The sequence below is a fragment of the Amphiprion ocellaris genome, chromosome 6 (assembly GCF_022539595.1).
Source record: "Amphiprion ocellaris isolate individual 3 ecotype Okinawa chromosome 6, ASM2253959v1, whole genome shotgun sequence".
NCBI lineage: Eukaryota > Metazoa > Chordata > Actinopteri > Pomacentridae > Amphiprion > Amphiprion ocellaris.
In genome coordinates, this window is record NC_072771.1 from 18099612 (window position 1) to 18111957 (window position 12346).

At 41.6% G+C, this 12346-nt stretch overlaps 1 protein-coding gene across 4 annotated transcripts; it reads right to left on the reverse strand.

Annotated features, from left to right (window-relative positions):
* Positions 1-681: 681 nt before the first annotated feature.
* syn1 (synapsin I) lies at positions 682-11802 on the reverse strand. 4 transcript variants are annotated; one of them, XM_035941553.2, is made up of 14 exons: positions 11560-11802; positions 10839-11301; positions 9960-10017; positions 8964-9055; positions 8659-8815; positions 8465-8554; positions 7942-8004; positions 7694-7836; positions 7470-7544; positions 7277-7379; positions 7040-7189; positions 5870-5936; positions 5205-5721; positions 682-3943 (listed from the first exon to the last, which is right to left on the reverse strand). In XM_035941553.2, the coding sequence occupies exons 2-14, from the start codon at positions 11162-11164 to the stop codon at positions 3808-3810; spliced, it is 1977 nt and encodes a 658-aa protein (XP_035797446.2). In that variant the 5' UTR covers positions 11165-11301; positions 11560-11802; the 3' UTR covers positions 682-3807. The 4 variants fall into 4 exon arrangements, with proteins under 4 accessions (XP_035797446.2, XP_054867279.1, XP_035797425.2 ...); XM_055011304.1 differs by having other exon boundaries at positions 5870-5939; positions 10839-11176; positions 11560-11801; XM_035941532.2 differs by having other exon boundaries at positions 5870-5939; positions 11560-11800.
* Between the last annotated feature and the right edge of the window lie 544 nt (positions 11803-12346).

Sequence of the window (12346 nt, forward strand, 5' to 3'; positions counted from 1 at the left end):
GCTCTTATCATATATATATATATATATATAGGCATATTTACAAGTTAACAGCACTTGCCAAATTGATGTAATACGGCGTGAAGTGATGCAATGAATAGTTCAGTGTTGCAGGCTGTCAGCCCACACCACCTTGTGGTCACTTTAGAATGGCTGCTATTAAAACTGCTGCACAAAACCGTTCAGCTCAGCACCGTGCTCAGTTTACAGTTTGTAACATGCATTCAGTTAAGTTCATTACTTTATTGCTTAACTGAAATGGAAAGAGCTACCAGTAGAGACTCTGTCAGCTCCTTCCTGATCTCATATTTTTACATTTTTCACATCTTAGCTTCCGCCCACATACAGGACTAAAAATATACTGACCTAATAATAAATGAGCAGTGCTACAGGACATTACAAAGTCTGTTTAACTTTGAAAGGGTGAAATTTCTTGAAGTGAATGTACTAAGTTTCACCAAATAAAGACAGTTTTATATAAATAACTTGGGGTCTATTTTATCTCAAAGAGATGTGAATTTTTGCAAAAACATGAGCTTAGGAGCCTCAGTACAGTTTGGGAAGAAAACAGAACCAACATCCTGAGGAGTGATGGACATGAAATTAACATGATTAATTAAACTTAAACTCAAAGAACTCAAGTGTCACTATTCTACATTCAGTCAGCAATAACAAACAAAACAGTCACTGTTGGTCATAGACTTTATTAGACTTGTGCATGTTTTAATAACATACTCATTTTCACATAATATAGCTACATTGCATATAACATCAATCTTTTACAATTAATTCAATAATCCACCATGATTTACATTATGCAGTATCTTATTTTTGATTAACAAAAACCTCTGCTAAATTTTTGCACTTACATTTATGATGTATGTTTTTAAATCTGGCAGGCATCGACTGACAATCAGTTTCACTCAAACTTGTAAGGACTTCATCTTTTCACAATGATTATACGGTGCATTTTAGAAAACAAGCAGGAACAAAGAAAACGATGTACATTCACAGTCAAATATAGCCACCATAACTAATGTAAACTTTTAAAAAGAAAGAACGTATCCGTGAATATTAAAAAAACACAAATAAAAATCTGCGTCTTTGTATTGCTGTCAGTTCAGTCTGTCAGCACCATGGCAAATGTTACGTCTTAATATAGCCAAGAGGCTTCTGAGTGACAGAGTGACATTTTTCAAAATCAACCATCCATGCTAAATGTGATGGCTCATTTTCACAAATTACACACTCAGTGTAACAATTACTGCTCTTGCTGATTCTCTTGACAGTAGGCTGTGCTGTGATAAATCTGGCAATTATGTACTGACACCGAGTTACTGTAAGTTTTAAAAATGCAGCCCTCAACTACTAACGCATAAACTCACAAGCCCCAGATAGTGATGCTTCATTGAAGAAAATTATGCAAATAATTGCAAAATAATGTTAAAAGATAAAAAAAATTTAGAGACACACATAATATCAACAAGCACAGGTAGCAGCAGGGGGAGAAAGGTGACAATCTGTATCGCTCAGAGCTCTGTACAACACATCTATTTGGTTAGACCAGTTACAGAACAACATTCACACGTTTATGCACCATTGAGCACAAGGGGTCACTGTGGCGACACAAATAGGCCGATAAACACAGGCGGCATGAAGAATCTGCAGGGGAACCAGGACTCCTTTATACTTTTGGCTATTGGGTCTTCTCTATAAAGCATGATATTGCCATACTACATAAACATTCATATCTAATGCACTCCTTCTGGAAGACGTTTTTAGTGCCTTGAAAGAGAATCGCTTGGATTTTTCAGAGTCGTGAGCAAAGAAAGATTTGTCAGTGCAAAGGATGGGTGGCAGTACGTGCTACTGCAGAGGAGCATCCCTCGGTTGACATTCCTATACCTTTACATTGCTTACCTTTCGTTATTGTACAGATGATGCTCAAAAATGTATCATTCCTTGGCTGAGTACGCTTTGGAGTATGACCTCTTCTTACAGACTATGAACCCGTTGAAAGCGGAGAAGAATATATGAAAGCAGAAACTCTGCTGCGCTGTACGATACAGACTCTGGGTTGAAGTTAAGTGCAACATCCCAACGCACTGACCTACTGCTAATGTCAACCTGACATGATGTAGAACTTATTGTACATCCACTAAATTCACAAGCTGGTTTTAAGACTTTCTCTTCACATTGCATTGAAATCATGGGACTACGAGATGAAACTTGAAATAATGTCATTTTTCTTCTAACTGTACCTGAACAGTTGCCAACCCTATCTATTCTGTATCATCCCATTGGACCTCACCTGTCACAGACACAGCAGCACCCCAGAGTGGGAACGGTGAGTTGTTGCTTTGTCACATGGCAGATGAATAAAACCTGAAAATGTAGACTTCATACATCAGTCCATGTCTTTGTATTCAAGTATAATTTTGCAGTATACTCTGTGTGCAAAATGTATTTGAAATAATAAAACATTCTACCTCATTATAATGCATGCTTTTCCTTCATGATTTGTAAACAACCACAATAAGACTGTAATGGAAGACCCTCACCCACACACAAGTGTCACAATCAATTGGACATCCCTGAGACAGCTCCATTTGATTTGACCTTCTTGTCTGTGGAAGGCATGCTTTCAAAAAGTGGAGAGCTTTTGGGCTTTTGTTCTTGTGCGACGAGAAAATGGGAAGAAACGTGGGAGCAACAAGATACTCACGACACCTACTAGGCTACTTTACTAACTAATTCAACTACGTGTGACGACACAGTTACAAGCGCCAAAGTCAGGGGTTGGAAAATGCAACCATTGCCTCCTGTTGACATGCAGCTAAGACACCACCATGAGCGGTCAACATCTCAAAGAGATCTAGCGTTTGCTAACACTGGACATTCTAAGTGTGCAGCTGTTGTGAGTAAGGTACTGTACAAAAACTATTGGAAGGGAGGGCGTCAGGAAAGGATGGAGTGTCAGGTAAGTTGTGTTTTTGCTGAAATTAACATTTTTGGGAGAGCAGGAGAGGATTTTTTTTAAACCTATATATGTGCTTGATGTCAAATTTAACAAATAAAAAAAGACATTTAATAAAAAATGGTTCATGTGTGCTACGGAGATGCATTTTGCCACATGTGGAGGACATGGATTGGGGTGAAACTAATGCAGTTCACAAGCCCTTCAGCACAGAGTTGTTGCTTGTTCTATTCTGTGGCTATAATATTCATTTAACAGCTCTTTATTCAATAATAGAGCAGCTGTAGTTTCACACTTTCAGTATGATTGCCATAAATATATAATTTTGAGATAACTAGAGGCAATAACACTGAGGAGGGGCTTGTTCTTTATAAAACAAAATTCTATAATCCTCCCTAACCCATTAACTTTCATACAGTCCCTTAATTTATATGAACATGAAGACCACAATGACTTTACGGCACCAACATAACAAGTGGCAGAAGTATTGTGTTGCTTTGCGTCTTCTTTTTTGCGTATGTGTGCTCATGCATATACGGGCTTCTGTGTGGTGTGCATGTGACTTCAGTAAATGACTGGCTAAAGCTTGAGGCAAGGCAAGGAATGTTTCAGACATCAGTGCCCTACTGTATTCTACTGTTTGTTCATTTTAAAAGATTTTGACTGTTTAGGCAGTGGGTGTCAAGTGTGTACATTTTCATATCAGACTCAATGTACATGAATTGGAGATCCTGTTGGTCCTTGGTCGTTGTGGGGGGAGAAGGGGTCTGTCCTTCAGTTTGCCTGTCCATATTTCTGTCAGTAGGAGGAGGGAAGGGGGAGCTTATGCCGTCTCAGTCTGAGAAGAGACTGGCAAAAGATTTGCGTAGATTGCGTATGGTTTCAGCCTTCACCTCGTCCTGGCTAAGGCTGGCTCGTGGTGTTGGGGTTTCTGGAATGTTGAAGGTATTGGTAAGAGACTGGGACTTGCTATAAAGAGAGGAAAATGGCAATAGAGGAGAAAAGGAGGCTATTAAAGTCATGCAGCAAACCCATGGAATGAAAAGACTGGAGCACGGCAAGACAGAAACAGAGAGACAGAGAGACAGGAAAGGCTCAGTAAAAGATGATAGAAGCGCATTCCTCCTCGACGGTCATTCAGTATTTCCTTATCATTTCAACTCAGCTTTGATATGACAGGAATAGTGAATGACGTTTCAGGATGCAAAGAAATGCATGTTTTTAACTGGGATCGATGATTTCAAGGCAGCATAATGTAAGATCATTAGTTTAATCCCAAATTAGAATTCTGAGTCCTTTTTGTGCACTTGCTCTTGTATTTGTTCATATATGGGCTCGGAGCCTATGACAGTAAAACTCTCATGTTCTTAAACTTTGTATGTTTCACAAGGGGGTGTACATTCGCTCTGATTTTAAATTTGAATTCTGCAAACCCTTGAACCCGGAAAACCCCTAAAAATGCTATAAAAATAAAAGCATTATGATTGTTTTTATGATTTTTCTGTGAAAACCTCCTGAGAATCAAGGGAATCGACCATACATTTTCTTGGCAGTAAAAACTTCTGACTAAACTTCTAGGGCATTCAGCAAGTACAAAACAAATGTAAATGTACTTGTAAAGCTTTGAGCTTCCAAATCTAAGTAGGTCAAAAGTTGTCAGCAGGAATTAATTCAATTATTGCGGTTAATATAGTGGTTTAAATTCCTTTATGTTATTAGAAATACTCACTATATGTTTACCGCTTTAGAATATGAGAATAATATACTATAATGTTCTTGTTTCATCATCCATTTAAGCAATTTCTAGATGTTATTTAATGTAGATACATAGTAATGAGATATATCAGCTATAGTATATGATTCTGTCCATCCCTGCTACTCAGAGAAAACAGATATAAAATGTATAGAATTTGGTTACCTGTGTCCCATAACATGGATTGTGACCGATGTCACAGATTCATTAAGGCTTCTGCTTGTTGTTTTAACGTATCATAATCTGAAATGTTATGTTTTGTGAAACTGCTGTTGAAATACTAAAAAAATATAAGAATCAATAAACCATGCACATTCAGGTGGATCTTCTGTAGATACAGATTTCCCATGTGGCATGCGTATCTGAATGCAGGCAAAAAGTAACAGAGGATCTTCTGTTCTTGTCAGCTGTAAAGTTCAATTCATGAAAAATGAGATGAAATTGATCTTAAATCATTCATTACACACGACTACTTACTTTAGTTGTGGGGAGCCGCCCATAGCCGGGCTGTCCTGACTGGGCTTCTGCGGGGGCTGAGGCTTCTGCTGCAGAGGGGGGCGTCCTCCTGGGCCCCCCTGGCCTTGAGCAGCCGGGCGTGGCTGCTGGGTGGTGGGTGCTCCAGGACGACCTGGCGGGCCACCAGCCTTCTGTGACCCGCCCTGTGACAGCTGCCTGGGTGGAGCAGGCCTCTGTTGCGGTGGAGGTTTCTGGCCCCCTGCACCGGGTTTCTGTTGCTGTGTCACAGACTGTTGCCTCTGAGTTTGAGGGGAACCTCCTTGGCTCCTCTGAGGAGAACCCTGACCAGCAGCAGGTCTCTGGCCTTGAGGAGCACCCTGACTTGCTGGCCGCGATTGGGCTGCAGGTCCTTGGTTAGGCTTAGCCTGGGTGCTGGAGTCACCTGACGCAGGACTGGCAGCAGGTTGCTGAGCCTGTGCAGGAGGCTGGCCTTGAGGCTGTGGACGCTGCTGAGATGGTGGACTTTGCTGAGGACCACCTATGGGACATAAATGAAAGCAACACTCAGACTTATATATTTTCATGATATTCTTGTCAAAATTTTTCAAATAAATAAAATGTTCGTAAAGAATAACAAGTATTATTATTTCACTTAGCTTTTTACTGTGGTAAAGTCCAGTTCTTACCCTGAGGTGAAGGACGCTGCTGACTCTGTGGTACTCTGGGCTGAGAGACAGGCTGAGGAGACACCGCCTTCTACAAAACATACATAAGTTAAGTGGGCAGAAATTAAACATTCGTCAAGCATTAAAGGAAAAACAGTAACCGAAGATAAAATATAATATTCCCTAAAAGTGCTAAAATATTAACTATCGAAATTGCCCTAATTTGTTTAGAAAATGGTCTGCCAAAAGATGATCTAGAAAACCTAGTGTCAAACAAAATTATATTCTCTGCCTACTATGCAGAGAAATCTTCAGGCACAAAAAAATTAGCATCATGACTTCATGAAAAACTGTAGAACATTTTAGGAATGCTAATGACTCCAGTGCAGGATGGTTGGCTCTTTCTGGCTGCTGTGGTCCATTTCCTTTGAGTTGTTATTTGATGCCTCCAATGAGATGACCTGAGATTACTTTACTATTAGGTCTAGAGAGTCCCGGGGATGTGTGCTATGACCGCTACAATTGTTAGTGTCTCTATACTTTAAATATGACAGAACTCTCAACCTCTATGACGATGATGATCAAACATATGTCTGTTTATTTTTACGTAGACATGATATATTTGTATACGTTTACAGATGTGGAGATTTACTCCATAACAGGTACTCAAGTACAGACTCTGCTCATGTGACCCATCATGTGACTTCTATCATGTGACGTAAGATGGCGCCATGAATTGTAGCTTTGCCTGACAATGAGCAGTAGTGTTTAAAGTGTCAGTTTTGTCTGTGAAACAAAGGTGAAAATTGGAGCCCCACAGTGTTCAAGCTGTTCATTGTTCCTCATTTATATGCACCAATTTGAATCAGTATTTACAAGAACTGCATTCTTCCTTGTTTACAACATTTCTATGGTCTTTACATCTCTGTCGCTTGCAGTGCCAGTGCACAGTACCACCAATTCTCAAATACTACACTTATTTCACTAACTGCTGACTTTAAGGCAATTGCTTTAATATTTAAAGTTGCGCTTTTATTGTCATCGTCTATGTTTTACGCCCAGTATTCCTGTTGTAAGATGTGCACACTAAATAAAAAAATGCACCTGATGTGACATCTATTAATAGAAAAAGAGAGGAATATGAAAAGGTCAGATTTTGTTGGAGCATAGTGTTCTACATTCCTTTTTCACCTGTGCTGGCTGTCCTGCGGTGGCTCGGACTGTGGAAGAGCTTGAAGTGCGTGGAACAGACTCGTTCATCTTAGAAATCACCAGTTCTGCGATCTGAACGCGATCCTCGTCCTGCTGGTCTCCAATCAGTGGCATCGAACAGTCATCAACCTAAAACGCAACACATGATGGAATTAGTGATTATTAGTAGTTACAACCACAAGGGAATAATATCATGATGATGCTGTTTTCTAGTACCTCTATTATGTAGTCCTTTCCGTCTTTACCATGTAAAGCTTCAACAGCACAGATATCCAACCCTCCAAAGATGGCTGCACAAGAATCCACCCACATTCTGTACCTGCAATCACATTTTAAACACAGACATTATAGCAAAGTGGGACATCATTCGTGATACACTTTCATTTTAGAAGCAATTACGTGCCCTTACTTGTCTGACATGGCCACCTGCTCAAGCATAGATGAGCCAGTGTTAGTTTTCCAGTTGCCTGAAATTGATGTTCTCCTGTTAATTAAGGAAAAAAAATCACTTTGCATGTTTTACCACTTTTATCATCCATGACATGCCAGTGTGTCGGCTCTTTGGGCGAAGTTTTTGTGATTACATTTAATAGAGTGAAATTCTGAGGAGAGCAGAAGGTTAATTTCACTCACATGTAAGCCTTGTAATTGTTACCAATTTTCTGGATGCGAACATCATACTTTGCATCAATGAAAGGCTCAGATGTGGCATAAGTCTTGGTCAGCGCCACGACACTCGCAATATCTTGAAAATCATACTGATTGTCCACTTTCACCTGGAGTTACAAGAGTCAAAATGTAAATATAGGAAGACGTATATTAGTCTCAGAAATATGGTGTTCAGAGTGAAATGCATAAATACTTGAGCACTGTAACACTACCTTTCCCATTCCTGAGTGAGCATGGCCCATCTTTACCACTACAGGGAATCGAGGGGAGGTGATCTGTGACAAGAACAATATCAGTGAGCTCCATCATTGTACTCTCAGCAATGTGTTCATCCATTTCAATCAAATACAAAGGGCACAGAGCTCCTCTCTCTCTACAGAAATTCTGTTTCATATTGGTGACTTCAAAGCCAGAAAGGCCCTGTCAGCCTGGGACTGCAGGGGTGGAGATAACTGCTCTGCACCAAGTCTTACTTTAACTGTACTGACACCACAAACATCAAAACCTCAGCCTCTATCCAGAGTGAAACATAAAGCCAAGAAGGCACTCTCTGGAAAATTATATTGGACTCAGCTGCCACATAAGACAGAATATTGACGTGGAGGTGAATTAGTCTCCTAACATGTGACCTGTGCAGAGGGATGACCTGTCTGTGTGTGTCTTTAGGGATCACTTGTCACAAAGACTTACCCATTTACACAACTGAAAGAGAACAGCAGAAGGCAAAGAACTCACCATTTCCTTGTGGTTTGGATAGTAAACCTGCTCAATCAGTGGGAACTCCTCTGGGCCCAGCTGCTTGTGAAGTCTAGACATCTGCGCAAACTGAAACACACACAAACATATAAGATGCCACTTTAAAGTCCGTGTAGCTGAATTTAATGTTTTTTTTGTAATTTAAAAGAACACATTCATTAAATCCTACTTACCACCCAGGGTTTGTCACAGAAATTGTAGACAGAGTGCAAAGAGTTAACACTTGGCACTCCAGCATACTGCAAACCAATCACTATGTTCCGGTGGTCTCCGTTCTTGTCCATGCTGAAAGCATGCTGTCTGATCAGCACAAAGTCAGGCTTAAACGATCTGGTACAGAAGACATGAGAAAAATGTTAAACAAACCGATAAGTTGTGATTCACTGCTGCTCAGGACTGACTGGGATTTCAGCAAAACCTCAAAACTTCACCACCACTGCCATTATTTTTAACTAGAAATATTGAGCAGAGCACTTACTTAGTAACCTTATGCCCACTCCTGATGGCATCAATGTCCACGTTGTAGCTTCCTGTGGCGTTTGCCACCAGGTTGATCTCAGAGAACTCCGCCTGAAAGGACAACATCAAGGTCAGTCCCCACTGAAAACCAAACAAGTCACAGTGATCATGAGGACAGGAGGCCATCATACAAGATGTCTACATCAGTCAGGTAGAGCAGAGCACAATTAATGTATATCAGATTTTGTCTGGTGTGTTCTTGCTGTTAAGAGGCCACAGTGGAAATAATGGAATACCAGTGCACTTCCTAAAGTGTAGAGATTAAAATAGCAGGAGAGGAAGATGCCTGAGGCAAAGGAGAAGATTTTAAAATGTTCGGGGGCTTCTCTGCTCTTAAAGTGCTACAGAGTGGATTACACCATGAACAGCCACTGTCTAACATTGCATCGATAAATATTCTTGTAAAGCTACATAGCCAAGAAGGTTATTAGGCTACACAAACAGCTGGTTTATCTGCATGGGGGATTACATAAATGTTTGCGTAATCATTAATCAGATATCGAGAACGAATGCAGCAGTTCCAGTTGCTATCAATAATCACTCAATAGTGAAGTGGATGCTGGGACATTTGTCATTCTGAGGGCTTCGTATGAACACAGCTTATGCTTTCTGTGAGAATGAGGCGGCAGTAAAGCTAATCTTCCTCTTCTTGCCAATGGCAATGCTTTTATCACACAGAGAAATAAACCAGGCACCATGTCTATTTCTCTTATTTGGCTTTGATATAAATAGATCACAGTGTTATCCATAAGCAAAACAGAAAATACCAAAGTCTTGTGAAAAATATCATGTGACATCCCTCCAAATGAAGTTCCTATCAAAGCTCAGTGAAGCTGGTTGGTTTCTTTTAACTAGTCCAGTCTCTGTGGTCTTTATTTGGCAAGTTTATTGCCCTCCTTAAAGGAAGTACATATGAACACTAACTCAGAATAATAGTTACGTATGTGAAACCTACCTGTTCTACTTTGATGTCAAATTCACCGTGGACCTTTCTTCCTCTGAAGACTTTTACCCTGAATGTGAAACAAGGAGTTAAATCCAATTGTTGCTCATATCCTGAAACAAATATGAATGTGATTCAGCAGTTTTCTCTGTAATTGACAGCAGCCTTGTCCTCCAGCGCCAGCAGAACATTTTGAAATTGAGAATAATCTTGTTCAGTGAAAACATCTTGACACAAAAATGGCATCAATCCTAACCACAGACACAATACTGCATTCTGTTAGCGCTGCTGATAATGCACCAGGATAGAGAGCTTGTGAATAACAACCCTGTTTTCAGTGTTTCCCAGTGAAAATGACAGACTTCTAAGTTTATTATCACCTTTGGTGTTATTTTGAATTAACAGTGCAGCTTTTCATCACCTTTGACTTGATAATGATGTATAATGTGCACCAGTGAGGAGGCTTCACTAACCTGCTGAATGCATGTTTTCTTGTGCACAATTCCCCCCCAATGCAGCTACTCCATTTGAAAATACCTGCATCATCGTGGAGGCATCAGCTCGGCCAAAATCAGTGCAGTGGCATCATTTTAAGACGTTTTACGGGCAGAGTGCAAGACGAATTTGTCACAGAAAAAAAAAACAGAGCAGCTCGCCAAATGAAAATGGCTCCTCTGCCTCCAGACTGTTGCGCCTTTACCATGGCACTATCGGCGCACATCTGCAAGGTGTTTCTGACCTGAGCAAGACGCCCACGGCCTGTTACACGTGATACCTCTCGGCACCGGATGAATCATATGACCTTCTGGATGTTAGGCCACTGCAACCCACGGGCTGGCACACATTTCTGTCTAGACGAGGCACCGCGCTGCCGATGCGCACTGCTCTTACCAGTCGGTCTGCTGGTCGTCGACAACCAGGAGGATCTTGGCGGTGCTGGTGACTCCTGCCCGGTCCGCTGCCTCGGATAAGGTCGCGGCCGCAGCAGCTGTGGTCTGTTTGACAGCATTGGATATGGATGAGAAGAAGCCGGAGCCTCCTCCTCCACCTCCGCCTCCAGACTGCTGCTGGCTGGTGGACTGGCGCCTCTCCGACGGCCCCGGCGACACTGCGGGGCTCTGCTGCGGCGGGTCGGGGCGTTGGAGGTCGGTCATATAGCCATTGGGTAGGTTGGACATGAAATTGCTGTCCGAGAGTCGTCGACGCAGGTAGTTCATGATGGAGGTTTACTGAAATAACCGACGGGGGTCCGATTATTCTCCCACTGAATGCGGCTTACAACTTGGTGCTCAGGTAGGGAAAAAATGAATGACTAGGCTGAATTCCTGCGTGGAAAAGCAGGCATCAACGTTACCTAAAGAGAAACAAATCCCGTGTTGTTAATTAAGAGGAGATTTAATTACAGAGGTGAGAAATCGTGACTGTGGAGCCCAAATAATTTGCTGTGGTAAAGAAGAGAATCACTCAGCCTCCTGACTATACAGCTGAGAAATAAGAACCGGCTCAAACGAAATCATACATTGTCATATTTATCCTACAATCCGACGGATGCAGTTAATAAATGCACCTATCAAAGGAGCCACTCTAGCAGTGAAGGCACCATGGAGCCTACCTGGGAGTGTTGAATCCACACTGATCCAAGTGGATGATTCCTGATTAGCTGTTAACGTCTCACAGGGAAGTCTGCATGCAGGTGACTCTCATGTCCTCTGTGCAGGCAGCCAGGTCGTGCGTCGGGTTTGAACCTGTGAAATAAATAAAGCTACAGTCCTTCCTGCATCACCGCCGTCCTTCCCCTCAAGCCCCAGTTTTTTCCGTCTGCCCTGCGTCACTCCCAGTCATCCTGAGGGAGAGGAGCCTGAGAGGCTGGAGCGCTGTCAAGTTCCGCAGTGTGGGGAAGCACACTTCCAGGCGCAGCTTTAAAAATAAATGCACGGGAACGAGGCTGCTATTAGACGCTTTAGTGTTTGTTTCAACCGTGACATAATTTACTGCAGATGGTGACATCCAAGAGGATAATGCATCAAATTCAATTAATCTTTAATTATGTTGCACCAATTCAAAACATCGTTACTCTCAATTCACAAACTGAGGTCATGATTCTATAATATTTTATTAGATTACAGACCAAACTAATCCAAAGACTCCCTCTGAACAGCTCGGTGGTGAGTGGGAAGAAAAACACAAGAACCTTTCAGCAGGAAGAATCCTCCAGCAGAACCAGGCTGAGTTAGGGCGGTCATCTGCCTCAACTGGTTAGAGAGGGGAGAGAGAAAAGGGTGGCAGAGAGAAGTCAGACAGGCAAAACACAAGAGAACAAAAACTAATCTAACAGATAACTAATAGCAACACGTATGCATTTCCAGCCATCTATTTGCCCTTCTTGCAGGTGACATAGG